The sequence below is a fragment of the Macrobrachium nipponense genome, chromosome 22 (genome assembly GCF_015104395.2).
Source record: "Macrobrachium nipponense isolate FS-2020 chromosome 22, ASM1510439v2, whole genome shotgun sequence".
Taxonomy (NCBI): Eukaryota; Metazoa; Arthropoda; class Malacostraca; order Decapoda; family Palaemonidae; genus Macrobrachium; species Macrobrachium nipponense.
This window is the reverse complement of record NC_087213.1, coordinates 41366002-41382766: the sequence shown is the minus strand read 5'-3', so window position 1 is coordinate 41382766 and position 16765 is coordinate 41366002. Positions and strand designations below refer to the sequence as shown.

Genomic DNA, 16765 nt, shown 5'->3' with positions numbered 1-16765 from the left:
AAACTGGAAACTCCTGAGAGGTTTGCAGTTCAATTACGATACTCGTCGTCTCAGTCGGCATCAATAGAGCTAACTATATATGCGTCTGTACCTCGGACAAATCAACAGCTTAACAGAACATGTCGTGAGGGTAGTATACATAGTATATTAGCAGGTTTTTGTACAACGACTTCCATCCTACATTTTTTTCCCTACGAAGAGAGAGAGTAAGGATTGGAGATCGACCGTCTTCGTTCTCTAGTCAAGATAAAGGAGAAGTTTTTCCCGAAGAAAAAACTTCAATGTGAACCGAGACCCGAAGGCGACAGTTCAAGCTTCTTATCTTATTAGGCAGAAGACTTCATGAATACTGTCCATGAGTCTGCTTTGCCTCAAGAGCCCCTATGACTGAGAGTTCTTGTGGATCTGTCAATGGGGGCTTATCCGCTTACGCGACAGAACCTTATTAGGATCTTTGTCAATGGGGACTAACCCACTTACATGACAAAACCATTTTTGGATCTTGTCAATGGGGGCTTACCCACTTACATGACAGAACCTCCATGATCTTGTCAATGGGGGCCAGCCCACTTACATGACAGAACATATTTCAAAAGTTCGAGCATGAGCGAGGTTCCTGAACATTGTAAAAAAACATCGGGAATTCTCGTTTTAGCAGCTCATGAGGACCATGGTTTCGCTTAAGTGTTAGGAGATTGTAAGAAACTCGAACACTGCGAATGCCACAAATTCCTCAGAATCTAAACATTTGGCGAAACCCTACCGAATTCGTCAGACGATCAGCAGTGGAGGTCGTCTAGATTCCCGTAGAACTCGAGGGAGGGTCAGGATCCTTCCTCAATGACTGGGCTTACGCCAGGAAGTAAGGAAACTGCTGAGAAGAGCGCTTGGTAGGCGCACAAGAGCCTGCAAGGAGAGGAGAGCCTGACTGTAGAGGCAGGTTCTTGCTCATGAGGAGAGGGGCTTCTGTCCAAGGAAGAGGGGTCGAAATACGACGATCTTCGGTCTGGCGCCTCGTGCCTGTAAGAAGCCTCGCCGATGGAAGGAGCAGTGCTGCTGGCGTCTCGTGTCTGATCGGAACATCGAGGAAGGAAAACGCCTGTTATTCGACTCACGCCTTTACTGGAGACTCGCGCCTGGCTGGCGCTTTGCGTCTGGCAAGAGGCTCATGCCTGGATGGAGCCTCGAGCCTGGTTGGCGCTTTGCGGCTGGAAAGCGGCTCGCGGCTGGCTGGCAGCTCGCGCCTGGCTGGCGGCTCGCGCCAAGCTGGAGGCTCGCGCCTAGTTGGCGTTTAGCGGCTTGCGACTCGCGCCTGTAGTGCCGTTCACGCTTGGCTGGCTCGCTTCTCGTAGGCAACTCGCACTTGGCTGGAGACTGGCGCTTGGTTGGCGACTCGCGCCTCGCTTGAGCTTCGTGATCAGAAGAAGACAAGGGCTCAGTCGCTAAGTGTTCCCGAGACTCGTGTTTCCGAGGAGGCGAGTGAGAAGCGGGAGGATCGAAGGAACTCCTCTGAGAACGAGGAGCTGTGGAGAGGACCTTGGAGCATGGAACGTCCAAGGGACGAGAGGATCTCTTAACTGGAAGAAAAGTGTCCTTCCGTGAGGAGGATCCTTCGTAAGTACTCCTACCAGAGACGAGATATGCTCCTGCATGTTACGGAGAATCTTCGTCGTAGAATCTTCCCGCTCCTTGTCAGACGAAGGGGAAGGAGGTCTGGAGGACGAAGGGGATTCCCAGCCAAAAGCTGGCGAAAACAGGGCTCGTTGGCTCTCTTCCTATCCACAGGCGAACCTTCTGGGAAGCGTTCAGGGCTAGAATCCAAGGAGGGCGCTTTCCAACTCCTCTTCATAGGCCGCGACTGCTCGGCCGAGCTCCAGCCGCGCTTGGGCGAAGCGGAATCGGATGACGAGAAGCACACACTCTCAGGATGCCTTTGCAATGGCAAGATCTGGCAGTCTGGGACGACACAGATCCTGCCGAAGGGATGCCTGACCGGTGGGGGTTCTCCCTAACCTTCCTGCGGCTGTCGACTTTCCTCCTCCACTTGGTCTGGGAGTTTGGAAGAGGTCTAGGCCTGGAAGTGCTACTGGGGACACTAAAATCACTATCCACTGTACTGCGCTTACCTTCAAAAGCACGCATTTTGAGCTCCATCTTTTGAGGGCATCCTTCAAATCCGCTAATTCCATTTAGACGAATCTGCAGGTTCTGTGTACTGGAAAGGTGCTATAGTCTCACTAACTGGCTCGTTAGAACAAGACCTACTCAAGCTTTTCTAATGAAACTACAGCAATGAAGGTTCTCTAATGAATTACATCAAAACGAAAGTTTCGTAATAATGACTGACATTCAGTAAATGTATAGTCATTATTACAGTAAATGTATACCGAAAATGTATACATCCACTGTAATACAGCAAATTTACTGTATTACAGCAAACTCACTGCATACAGCAAATGTATACAGTCATTATTACGAAAGTTTCGTAATAATGACTGTCAATCAATAAATGTAAACAGAAAGATAATTGACTGATACAAAAGAGCTGTATTTTCATGAAAAACAAAAATAAAATCTACAGTGTGAGGATCTACCGAACAGCTCGTTCGGTAGTCTAACGATATACATTCAATCACATAAACTAACGACAGTACTAGCGACTGACACACACACACACAAAAAAATATATATATATATAAATCACAAAAAAAATATATATAATAAAGCGTATGCCGAGCCAACGATCCAACACGTCACCAAAAGATGGCGAAAAGATCCACGGCAAGCGAAAAACGAAATCCATCAGGAAGAACCAACAACAGGAGTTGTCGGAACCGGCGACAGAGAAAATCTGATTAGAAAACGGGAATGGTTCCTAGTCCTGCCACCCAGCGGCAGGGCGGTAGATCACCTGACCTACCTGTAGCGTGTGCCGCAAAATTTGAATTTCTGTCGGGAACGACGGAGTCTAAAGCTAAGTATATATCTGACAGGACAGTTCATGTACAAAAATTCTAGACTATAATGACCCACCACAAAAAGTGATTGCCAGTAAAACATAAAAACTACTCAGGTTATTAATATGGTCATAAGAAACCTACATAACAAAAATAGCATAACAATGTGGAACTTCATACTTAAAACATACATGAACACAAGAAACAGCCTCTGTGTAAAGTGTAGCAAAGCAGCTAACAAAAGATGAGGAATGGATAGTGTTACCTGTGAGGGTGGCTGTGAGTAGGGAGCAGCAGAGGGTGGGGAAGGGAAGGAGGAGGAGGAGGAGGAGGTCGGCTTAGAGCTGGTGTATGGCTGATAGGTTGGTCCAGCTGTGCCAACTAAGCTCCCTAAGCCACCTGTGCCACCACCAGTTTCATTCTTAGCCAGCTCTGACAGGCCCTGGGGAGCAGCACTGTTGCTGGCACTGCTACGCTGGGTCCCTGATCCGAAGGCCCCTCCAGAGGGTTTACGTTCAGCCGTTTGTGAGGAGGGAAATGGGATGGGCTCAGGTCCAAGCTGGAAGAGTGGCCAACACTAAGTTGTCTTGAAATACTATGATATAACTTGATACATGATGAAACTATTGCTACAATCTGAACTTTCAAAAGATATTCTATATACTGTTATGTATGGTGCCAACAACTGTTATTTATTGTAAAAAAAAAATTATAATGTTGTTGAATACACAAACTTTACATTTAACAATTAAAATGGAGCATTACAAAACCGGGTGACTAGCTGAAAAGTAACCTTATATTCCCATTTCCATAATGCTATGTTACACCAATTCCAAAATATATTTAGTAAAATTTTACTTAGAATTCCACCACCTTTAACCGTTAAACACCAAGCCGGGATTCCCAAAGTGTCTCCCATATGCCGGCGGCGTTCATGAGTGAGTGCCGAAGCAGAAAAAAGTTTTTTTCAAAATCACAGCATGCTTAATTTTCAAGATTAAGAGTTCATTTTTGGCTCCTTTTTTTTGTCATTGCCTGAAATTTAGTATGCAACCATCAGAAATGAAAAAAATATCATTATCATACATAAATACTGGAATATATGACAGCACGAAAAAAAATTTCATATATATAATTGTATACAAATCGCGTTGTGAGCAAAACGGTTAAAGCTAATGAGTTAATTATTTTGTTGTTGTATTGTACACTAAATTCAGATGATTTTGGTATACAACAAATTGTAAAATTATCAAAGCAACACAGAGAAAATATTATCACAATATGATGCATGAATTTGTAAAGAGTGAACGTAAAATTAAAGTAGTTTTAAAAAATTCACCATAAATCAAAATATTGTGCTAGAGACTTCCTGTTTGTTGCAAAATGAAGGTAATTGATTGAATATTACTAGACTGTAAGTGTTGTAGCTTAAAATTGCAGTTTTCGACCATTTCAGTCGAGTTAAAGTTGACCGAAGGACAAATTTTTTCTATTTATCGTTATTTATATGAAAATATTTCAAAACTGATAAAAGCTACAACCATGGGTTGTTTTTGTTGTATTCTACATGAAATTGCGCACAGTTTCACATATAAAACTTTATGTGACGGCTAATATAAAATGGTGCAAACATTACGACAATCGGACGAAAAAATTTATGATTTTTTCGTAAGAGTTACCGCGCGGATGTAAGGAAAAAGTTTATTTCATAAATTCACCATAAATCGAAATATTGTGCTAGAGACTTCCAATTTATTGCAAAATAAAGGTAAATGATTCAATATTACTAGAATGAAATATTTTAAGCTTACAACTGCATTTTTTTTACCATTTCGGTCGAGTCAAAGTTGACCGAAGGTTGAAATTTTGGCACTTAACATTATTTATATGAAAATATTTCAAAACTGATAAAAGCTACAACCATAGGTTGTTTTTTGTTGTATTCTACATGAAATTGTGCACAGTTTCACATATAAAACTTTATGTAACGGCTAATATAAAATGGTGCAAACATTACGACAATCGGACGAAAAAATTTATGGTTCTTTGGGAAGAGTCACCGCGCAAACATAAGGAAAAGGTTTTTTCATAAATTCACCATAAATCGAAATATTGTGCTAGAGACTTCCAATTTGTTGCAAAATTAAATGATTGAATATTACTAGAATATAAGAGTTTTAGCTTACAATTGCATTTTTTTACCATTCTGTAGAGTTAAAGTTGACTGAAGGTTGAAATTTTGGCACTTATCGTTATTTATATGAAAATATTTCAAAACTGGTAAAAGCTACACCCATGGGTTGTTTTTGTTGTATTCTACATGAAATTCCGGACATTGTCATATATAATACTCCATGTAATGGCTAATATAAAATGGTGCAAAAATTATGTCAAAGTGACAAAATAATTTCTGAGATGTGTTGCTGATGCTTTTTAGTGCGAGAAGAAAGAAAATCACGCTTGTGCACCTGGGTAACGATTGTAAACAAAGCAACACCTTGATCTGTGAGCTCCCAGCATCCCCCAAGGCACGTGATTCAAAAGTTTTTGCCTAGTAGGCCTATAACTATTTTTCCGCGAATTTAAAAAAAAAACTTTTTTTCGTCGACGTACCATACGTCAGTTCAGCACCCGACAGACAATTTTCGTTGACGTTTAATACGTCCAATCGGTGTTAAAGGGTTAATGACCTTAAAAGACCAAGGCGAGTGTGAATTCTTCCACAATTTTACATGTACCACCACTAGCCTCACATTTGAAGAAAGAAAGGAAACAAAATACAATACTCGTACACTATGCAAGAACTACTACTAGGCTCCTATTGAGAAATATATGTATTATTCTGCACTCAATACCCTTTTCAAAGTCTATGTTATGCTGTATAGTTGGTATACCGAATGTAACATGACTTTTCTGTTATAAAGGTTTTTTTTTTTTGGTTTTTGGCATGAGGGTATATTCCATTTTCCTACTTACTCAAATCCTTTAATCATACTAATAACAATAGATGGCAGAAATTTTTATGGAGAAATTAAATTTTAAAAAATGTGTTGCTGGAGTGATATTACCTAAAATGTACATACCCTGCATTTGGTCAATTCCAGTTTTTATACCTCTACTGTTTATGTTCAATTAAAGTTATTGCTAATACTAATTAATTTTACTTGAAGCATACTTTAGGATCAATATCATTTTCATGATCTGACATTCTCCTAGTTCTTGTGTTCCCTTCTGCTGTATCTGAAAATCTGGACACAGGGATTAATAACCATTTTATTCGCCTTTACTGTAATACATCTTAATTTGAAAACTGCGTAATAACCCAGACTTAGGCTGAATATGTTGAAGACTCAAATACATGACAAAAGAAAAACCAGAAAAATGCAATCTTAAAAGTGCAGTTACAAAAAAACATATAAGAATTTAATTCTGAATGACACAACAAACAATCAATATTAAATAATGTGGCCATTGTCATGACCTTGACTTGAAAGTATAAGTACAATGCTTTCAATATAATGATGCTTTTCATTTGAAGGAAATTATAGTGGAAACTGCTGCACCTTCCTCTAAATTTAGTGCAAGCAACAACACAACTCCATAGTGATCACAACAACAAGTATGTGAAATATAATGTGCAAAAATTTTAAGGACTATCTAGTCTACAAATAGCTATCAAACAAGCAACCATGCAGTACAGCAATATAATATTAACTATATGTTGAACTCTTTCTTCACCATCCATAGCTCATTCTTTGTTCAACCAGCTCCCTAGGGGAAGATCTAAATTTGTGACCTCAAGACACAGCTGGGGCCTAAGTAGCAAAGAATGCACAACTGGAAGACTTACTCTTCTTATGTGGACAGCAAGGCTTCACAGAAAGGAATATGAGAATGCGGAAAAACATGTCCCTCAATACAGCATAGTCATGATATCCTGCTTCCACAAAGAACTAATTACCAACTCTGTTGTCATTATCCAGAAAAAAACGCAATCTGAAAAAACTACCGTACATTTCCCCATATAAGACGACCCTTAAATCCTAAAATTCCCCCCCCCTAAAAATTGGGGGTCATCTTATACTGCAATACTAAAGATCAAACCTTGCATTCTAAGATGTGTATCCGTAGGCTAGCCTTGGCCTCAGTGCTATAGCCTAACCACCAACATACATAAATATTCACTTTAGGAAATAAAATGATAATAAAGGTAATAAAACCCTTTTACCATATATATTATTGGCATATCTTCAAAAGAAATCTCCTATTTGAGGAATAACTCGAAATCAATGAAAGAAACTTTTATCTATGCGATCCCAGCTGAGAAAATGTAAACATCGAGTTGCGTTGCACTGACAGCAACCTTTACTTTCGGTAGCCTTTAAGAAATTTCAATAGTAGTGTAATTACGTAGTAATAACATTTATAACATAATATTCATTTTTCATTAAGGTTTCTCATACATATCACAAGACTGGAATCCCTACGATGTGGTACCACATCTTGGGATTCCAGTCTGGTTCTGGTGAGACGACTTTGGCTTTGTCGTCGATATACAAATCATCTTTGGTACCGTTCATGGGATTTTTAAAATGATTTTATGACACTATATTTTCACGTTTCCTCCGTGCTTTTATGATCAATGCATCGAACATCAAGAGGCAGCATGCAAAGCTGTTTGTAATTTAAAATTGTAACAGTTTCAATCAATTCAGGCATATAAACGATGATTGTGTACAATTATTATCATTCATTATTGTATTATTATTAGCATTTGTTTGAGAATGGCTACGAAACGTAAACAAAACAATGGTTTCCCTTTACCATGACCTTCTGTATGAAAAACATATAAACTCAGCTTTGTTAAACCCAACTTTGATCATTTATGAAAGGAATGTATGTATCTCTGAATTAAGTTCCATCAGCAACTAAAAAAAGTGATAATATCGGTAAAATGCGATCTGCCGAGACTAAACAAACAAATGGCGCATCATCGTTTTGTTCTTATAACGTAATATAATAATACATGTAATATGATTACAGAAAAACATGTTTTTATTCCTCAATACAATTATACAACTTTTGCAAGTGGATATATTGTTAAACACTGCAGATTCTCAATGGTGGCTTCCATAAGTAAAAATAAAATACATTTTTGTTCATTGCCCAGGAGTTGACAGAAAAAAGTGTAATAAAATTAGAGCCTTCTCTCTCCTCTTACCTTTCCAATGAGTCAAGAGGAAAGGGGAGGAAGGAGTTTCGGCAGTGGGCAAGTGGTGCTCCTTCTGGATCTATCCTTGCCCCAAAGGTCCTCCTTCAGATCAAAGCTGGTCCCCTCCTCCTAACCGGACTTTTCATTCTGCAGTGAGGTGCCAGGGTTAGATCAGGCATGGACTTCCTTGGGTCTCATAAGTTCCCGTCAGTGACAGCGCTGCTGGCTCACCTGAACCGTGCTCCCACCAATGCTGTCACTCACGCAGTAGCTACCCCTAAAACCTCCACCACCTCCCAGCCCGGCTACTTTCCTTCCCCGCACATGGTCTGGTTGCACCAGCTGATGAGCATGTCTGCTTCCGTGGGTGGCGGCCATCAACTGCCTTTCTTTGTTTTTCTGATGCCTCCCCTGATGTCGCCAGAAGTGACAGCAATGCCAGCCATGCCCAGGGTAGGCCTTGCTTCATTGGAGTGCACTCCGGATCACTACCTTGTCCCTCCTGTGACTTCCGGACTGGCCACCATTCCTGTACCTACGGCCATTCCCAGACCTGCTTCCATCTCTACTACTGCCCTGTACGCGAGCCGTCTCACTCTGATCTGATACTCACTGGATGGCTCTCACTTCGATCCTGCAGAAGCTGTCGGAGAAGAAGTTGAAGAGGAAGAGATCAAGGAGGGTGTAGTCATTGTCGTTGTCGTCTTTGTCTGCCTCCTCCTCTCCCCCCCCTTTGAAGGTTTCTCAACCTAAGAAGGGGAAGGTTGCCTCTCCTCCCCCAAGAAGTCTTGTGTCAAGGCTTCGAAGGGTATGCATTCCTCCTCTGGGAGTAAGGCAGTTAGCCCTCTCGTCGGCTCGCCCTCTCCTTCGGGAGCGGGACCCGAGGCTTCACCTTCAGAGGAGAAGGCCTCAGAAGCCTCTGGAGCACAAACAAAGGTTCGTTCTCCAGCTCTGGGTTCTGAAGGCACTGCCAGAGTAACCGAGGCATGTCAGGGTCTCGTTTGCAAGTTTCCACGAATGTGCAACCTTCCAAGGGGGAGGTAGCACATCCACTGTCAAGTACGCGGGATCAGCTCCCCGTTCGGGACAGTGGCACAAAACGGGAGAAGGGATCGAGACGTGGCTTGGACCCATCTGCCAAGACCAAGTCTGGTTTTTCGTCAGGGGCCAAGGATGTTGCACCTCCCCCAAGAAAGGAGCAACAGGAGAGGCGAAGAGGAGGTCACCTGTTCAGTCCTCTTCACCAGGGGCTTCAGGTTCGAAGAGCACTGGGGCATGTTGTGAGGAGGATGCATGTTCTTGCCAGGCAGAGGGCCGCGTCTCCGCGGGCAGCAGTACGGCTTGTAAAAAGACCGTGGCTCCCACCAGTGCTGCTACAGCACGGCAAGAGCAGTCGCATTCCCCTCGGGAGTCCGCATCATCAGTACAAACGCATTCTCCTAGACACACACACCTGTCACACCACAGGTTGGTACAAGTACATGGCTCACCCCACCTGGATTCTCAGAGCACTTGTCACTATCCCAGAGAGAGAGAGAGAGAGAGAGAGGAGAGAGGATAAGAGAGAGAAGAGAGACGAGAGAGAGAATAGAGAGAGAGAGAGAGAGAGAGAGAGAGAGAGAGGTTGCTTCTGATGCTGAACCATATACTTCACTTCCAAAATCAATGATAAACAGCACTGTTGCTTTATATAGTACAATAGGGGTATGTTTATTGGCTCCCCAATTAGTGTTCAATAGTTTTCCTTTTGATTTCACGTGTTATATCAGCTTTCTAGTTTAACCCTTAAACGCCGACTGGACGTATTTTACGTCAACTTTTTTTTGTCTCTCGGGTGCCGACTGGATGTATTTTACGTCGACATACAAAAGTTTTTTTTTTAAATTTGCGGAAAAATACTTATAGGCCTACCAGCCTAAAACTTTTGAATCACGCGCCTTGGGGGATGCTGGGAGTTCACGGATCAAGGTGTTGTTTTGTTTAGAAACGTGACCCAAGTGCGCATGCGCGAAATGCTTTCTTCTCGCACCAGTCAGCATCAGTGCCGCATTGTCCGAGAGCGATCTTTTGTCACAATCGAGTTTTCCTGAACTTGTGCGAGACTTTGAATATTTGTGAAGGTACAGGACATACATAGAGATGTCTCAACGACGTGTGGACTGCGAAAGGTGGGTTTTACCCGTCGGAAGGGATCGTGTAAGGCGTATCTTGGACTTGGATGCTGGCGAAGGACCAAGCACCCAACATGATCTGGCGCCTCAATGCCGTTCTGTGTGACCACGTGTGGATGAAAGTGGTTTAGGATCACAAAGTGTGTCTCGTGTGCCTTTAGTAACCCCTAGGAAGCATCAGGGCGTCCTTAGGGGCATTAGTAGGAATTTGGAAGGCCTCCAACCAAGGGACATAGAAGAGTATTTATCGGAGCTTGATTGGGAATATGTCGCAAGTCCTCATTTTGATGACGGATGGTCATCGAGTGATGAGGACATCAGTCCCAATGTCAGTGATGACAAATATATGCCCCCAATGTCTGTTCGAGGCTCACATCCCGAAAGTGAGCTCGAATTTAGTGGTTTCAATGCATATGAGGGGGAATCTGAGGATGGGGATATGGGGTTTAGTTTTATAGCGGATGACGATACTGAAAGCAAAGGCCTAAGTGAGGGTGTGGGATGGGGTCCAATGGGTGTGTGTGTGTGTGTGTGTGTGTGTGTGTGTGTGTGTGTGTGTGTAGTGTGTGTGTGTGTGTGTGTGTGTGTGTGTGTGTGTGTGTGCAAAATTGTGCCCATGCCCGCACGCACGTAGAAGGTCGGCTCGTCATGCCAGCCAAGGTGAAGGCCGGTCGTCCGAGAGCAACGAGGGGTGGACGGAGGACCCCACCCCTCCTAACATGCACCCATTCACGGCAACACCTGGGCTCACCGTACCTGTACCTCTCACTGCTCTGGGACTAGGCTAAGCCTACCATATCCTTTGGATTTCCTGACAACGAGGTCAACAAAGTAGCATTTCTTTACACAGAAGTCTACAACTTTTATTTTTGTATAACCACGACAATAAACATAAATTTTGTTTTACTTATTTGAGAATCCTTTATTATTATGATGTTTTTAATTTATGGCTGTTCTAGGCTGTAGTAAGTGCAACCTTCAATTCCCGAATGTAATCAAAGTACAGGCAGTCCCCAGCTTTCGACATTCCAAGGTTACAATGCTTTTCAATTATATTCAACAGAAATTATTTCCAGGTCTACTACGCATGTTCCAGGGTTATGATGCTTACAATGCCAATCTAACGGAAGAAATATGACTCCAAAGATGCAAAATAATAAATATATGGATTTTTTTATAAAAAAATGCAATAAAAATGTAGTTTACATAGTTTTTAGTACACTCAAAGCATTAAAAGTAAGGTTTTCTTAGGATTTTTTAATGTTTTCCGGCTTACGACGATTTTCGTCTTACGGCACGTCTCAAGAACAGAACACCTGTTGTAAGCTGGGGACTGCCTGTAGCTGCCATTTGCATTTTGTCAGCTGATAACTTCGTTTATGATTCACAAAAAATCCCGTAATTTTTTATTCTTTTGGTAAAATGATGGTGTAAATTTAAAAACTTACTCATGTAATACATTTAACCTCTTCATTACCGAAAGTTTGTTTGGAGGTAGGTGGGTACCACCATTCAAGTCTACTACACCGCACCGGGTGCATAAAGGTGGTACGCATAGTACCACCATAACTCCTCTTTTCAGATAGGGACTTCCAATCATTCTGTAATTTCGGTTTGAAGTGTTTGGAGCAAAATAAACAGTATGACACGATGCCAGACATATGATGAACCCCAAAAAATATTATTACTGCTTATAGTAGTGTGTAGGTGACAGATGAACTGCGTCTCAACAAAAAATCACAAAACCAGACAAGCGTAAACATGTAATAACTTCTACCCAAGTATAAAACCAGTTGTATCATCATTTACTGTATTTATTTATTTATTCACTTATTACATTTTACAAATAAAAAGATATGAACACCAGATAAATGAAGGTAAAATAAAGCTTATAGTAACTTTATATATAAAAACCAAACCAGAGAAAAAGCGAAAAAGCAATTTTTTCTGAGGACAAGAAACTTGAAAAATTAGTTTAGATACCCCTGATGCCCCTAAAGTAGTTTTCTGTGATGAAACTAATCTTAGAAAACGTAGAAAATGACATCGACCAATTTTTGAAAGATATACTATAAAATTTGCGATTTCCATATTTATTGGCGGGGCTTTCGCTTTAGTTTTTGCTCTTTTTTTTGTTATTACGTGCTTATTTACTGTTCTATTTTGATAATACTTTATGTGCATGTTCCAGGTGCGATATACCAACATTCTGTAAGACCGAATTTCTATTCAAGACTAGTTTTCTCACCGACCACCAGTGTCCCTTGTACAAGGGACTGAGTTTCACATTTTTTTTCATAAAATAATTTATTTTCCCTGTAGGATGATAAAACTAACGGAGAATATGCGTTATTATAGTGCTAATAATACCTGATAATTTCATTAGCCTGTCTTGATTAGTGTATTTTTGGCAAATATTTTTACGATCGGCACCCCTCCAAACTGGAGTCACTGCCGAGAGATTCAGTTCGGCAGCGAACGCAATGTTTACATTCTGCTCACCCACCCGGTAAAGAAGGGGTTAATGGAAAAAAGACAAACATTTGTGAATTAAATATAAAATAGAAAAATAATCAAAGACTGCTCTCATCAAAGCTAGCAAATATTTGATAGAATTCTTCTCTTATAACATCATTATATGTTGGTATAGCTTCCGGTAAAGTTAGTGTTTGAGTTACGATAATTCGTCTTACAATAATCCGATTTTATGATGGGGTTAGCAATTAATACTGATGCAACAATCATTCGAAAATATTTTTAAATTTTGCTTGCAACGGGTGCAGCCCAGGCAGCAAGAGAGAGACCAAATTACAATAGCCTAACTTTATCCAACAAAAGAGAATTATGAAAGTTTTGTTTTAATGTTTTACTCATTTGGTAAATGTGTACAGCCATGAACAACAGAACGAGAAACGAGGTTTTGCTAAGTACAACCAAATTGGATAACAACATCCATTTGGCTTGTATTTCAACCATTGTACGATAATGAACAATTACCGCGGTTATGTTATAAAATTAATTACGTTATGTATAATAGGACTGATATACTTTTAGGTAATAACTTTGTTTGCTATAGATCAAAAGATCAGCAAGGAAACATACAGTTAAATTTAAACAAAGTTGTAGCTGAAGCTGAGAACACTTTTCGAGCTACTAATGACTGTTATTGTGCATCGGTAACAAAGATAACACTCCCGTAAACTTACATGATCAAACATAACCATAGATAAAGTTGAGAGAGAATAATTTTAATCAAACCTTCAGGTTTTGAAAGAATACAGTTTACTTCTGCTTTCACGCTGATAAAAGATAAATAGCTTAATGGTAATGCTCTTACTACAAAGAAATCAAGTGAAAATAGCAAACGGAATCATGTAATTTTCTTTACACAATAAACATGCAAACAAAGCAATCTGTTAACGAAAAAAATAATTTAATTCCCAACAAGACATATTAAATTCATATTTTCACTTAAAATTAACACTTCATATAACAAAAAGATAACCTTGTCTCATATAAGTAAAGTATCTAGATATTCTTTTGTGCTATTGTTTGTTTGTATGGTGCTTTTACATTGCATGGAACCAGTGGTTATTCAGCAACGGGACCTACGGTTTTATGTGACTTCCGAACCACATCGACAGTGAACTTCTATCACCAGAAATACACATCTCTCACTCCTCAATGGAATGGCCGAGAATCGAACCCGCGACCACTGAGGTGGGACGCTAATACCATACCAACCATGCCGCCGAGTCGCTTTTCCTTTTGTGCTAACTAGAAGCAAAACAACTTGCTCCAAATTGAGTTAAATACAATGAAATAAACTTGTATTCATCATCAGCTGATTTCCAAACCAAAACGATGACCGCTTAGTATTTTATGATACAATACGTAATATGAGAATACAAACAATATAATAGGATAGAGTAATGTATAACTTTTAAAAGATTCACAGAAAAGATGCATATTTGTTATGTTTTAATTCCATAATTATATGTAGGCGTCAGCAGCCTAATAGGTATCGCTCAATTATGCTGATATCGGTCCGAATCTGAGTGCGATTTACCACCGTGGTATCTTCATCGTATATGCTAGGCTAACTTCTTAATGTTATTCAATTTCTCTTCATACTGAATTATCATGAGCCAATATGCATTGAACCTAGAGAATTAGCTGAAATTAATCATTAATATGCCATATATCTATACTGTGTAGTGCAGGGTGCGCATCGTTTATGTAAAGAAGGTTCCGATTACCCTAGTGTATTATTATTATTATTATAAAGGATTACTTTATAATAACAAAGGCTCTTCTTGGGCTAGTTTACCCTATTGTAGGCTATGCTATATTCGAGATACAATTTTTCTGGGCTCAGCCCGTGTCGCTTCGTGAAATGTCCTTTTAGCACACATTCCTAAGGTAAATATTACTAACATTACCAGAGAAAAAACTAAAATGGAATGTAAGAGTAAACTGACTCGCTCACCTTATATAAAAAGGTGTCAGTATGGTTTCTGGGGCGAGTGAAACCACTACCATGGGTCTCTTACCATTTAGATCCATCCTTCTACAAAATCCCCCTACTTGAGAGGGCCGACACAAAGCCCGCACCAGCTACTACTACTACTAGCACTCCCGACGCCATCACGAGCGCCTCTAGCGGTCATCCTTTCCGTTTGCACCATCTTGCATGCACATGTTTTTTCTTGCTGTGTTTTGTGCTCGCTTTTTTGGATTTATCCTATCACCATGGAACTCCAAGCCATCGCCGCAGCTAAGTTAAGTACTACTGCTAAAGTGTTTCACTTAATTTTAGCCAGCCAGGGACCCGTTTAACCGTTTTTATTTAAGTTTTAAGACGGCGCCCTACTCGGGTCTCCCATACCGTTGTAGCTTGAATTTAGCAGTATATATATATGCCTATAATTTTGTGCGTTGTGCAAGATTTTACGTTATTGGTCTTTACAAGCTTTCACGGGGATTTCTAGCTCGGTTGAGCTAGTAGCCTACATCGCTCCTTAGCTCAGTGTTCATACATGCATGTTCCTTTGTTTAGGTCTGTTTAGGCTCCTTTAGGATATCTGTCCTTTCTTTTAGTCCTGCCACCCTGGCCGCCGCCCTCCGTCCTTACGTATCCGGCAGAGGCCAGTTCCCGAGTTGTTCGGCGCCCTCCCTTCTGGGTTGGCTAGCCTAGCTTCTCCAGGACGTTGCTTTCTCTCTATCTGTTCATTTATCTTCTGTTCCCCGTGTTGCATTAGGCTATTTATGCATGCTTGAGACAGTTAGAGGTAGCCTAGGCCACCTCAGACCGCCTGGCATGTCTTACCGCGTGGTCTTATCACGTTCACGGCGAGCCAGGCGATCGCCATGAGCCACCCGTCTACTGTCCCCACGCTTCCTCCCCCCCTAGGAGGGGGGGGTGGGGGGGAGGGAGGGGATCGTTATGGGAGTTTTAAGTTAACCGCTTTGGCTCATGTTGCCCATGGCAACCATCTGAGCTTCCTCCCTTTTTCCCCCTCTACACGGGGGGGATACGGGAGTTGGCAGGGGGACATCCGAGGCTGACTCAGTCCTTACCGCTCTCACCCCTCGGTTCCAGGGGGGTCTCCCGTGCGATCAGGCTCGGCTGGCCACCCGGCTCGGCCGCGCTCGGACCTCCTCGGTTTCCGATCAGCTCTCTCTCACCCCAAGCCACCACCCTCCCCCACCACTCCGGCGGTGGGTCCCCTTGGCTCCGCCAGCCCTTAGGTGTGGTGACTGAAAGAAGCCCCGCCACATGCGCCTCTCACATATTGCCTTATTTTACATCTTATTGTTCTATTATTGTTTGTTATTCTGTTTCACTAAGCCGGCGGAGTTCCCGCTCACCACCCGGGTTCTCCTCCTGCCTGCGAGTTTTCGTTATGGCGGAGCTACGCTCCTCTGACTGGTATTTTATTAGCCTCCTCATGCTCCTCCCCGCTGTCCTCATACTCCTCGCTCCGGCGTATAGGCAGGTAACTGGTTTGGTGAATCTCCTTATTCCGGTAACACCGGAATCGTACTGAAACTAGTCTACCAGCTCTATCGGACACCCACCACTCACGCCAGGAGAGCAAGGGGAGGCTAACCCCTATGTCAATCACTCCGGTATCCTCCGGTCTCATATCATAATATATCACTTCCTGGACTTAGTCCAATTAGTCAGTGTCGATACTCATGTATCTGTTCACTTACAGGCCACCCATTGCCATGAATCTGGATGTAATGCTGTCCTACAGGACCCCTGTGGGCACGAGGTCTGCCGGACATCCGGAGAACAACTGTTATATAATTTGGCTATGTATAGAGTCCTAATAAGTGATATACAGTGGACCCCCCGTATTCGCGGACTCTCACATTCGCGGATTTCTCTCGAGAACATTTCCCTGCATTATTCGCGG

The 16765-nt window shown here is 41.8% G+C and overlaps 1 protein-coding gene across 6 annotated transcripts in view; it reads right to left on the bottom strand.

The window, feature by feature from the left end:
- The window catches only part of LOC135198611 (protein lingerer-like), a 270401-nt gene that overhangs the window by 120146 nt on the left and 133490 nt on the right, over positions 1-16765 (bottom strand). For 5 of the 6 annotated variants that reach the window (XM_064226351.1, XM_064226354.1, XM_064226352.1 and 2 more), the window contains exon 7: positions 3223-3516. The exons of the other annotated variant lie outside the window; for it this stretch is intronic. In XM_064226351.1, coding sequence (XP_064082421.1) covers positions 3223-3516 — 294 coding nt within the window. The remainder of the gene's footprint in view (positions 1-3222; positions 3517-16765) is intronic. 6 annotated transcript variants of the gene reach the window in all.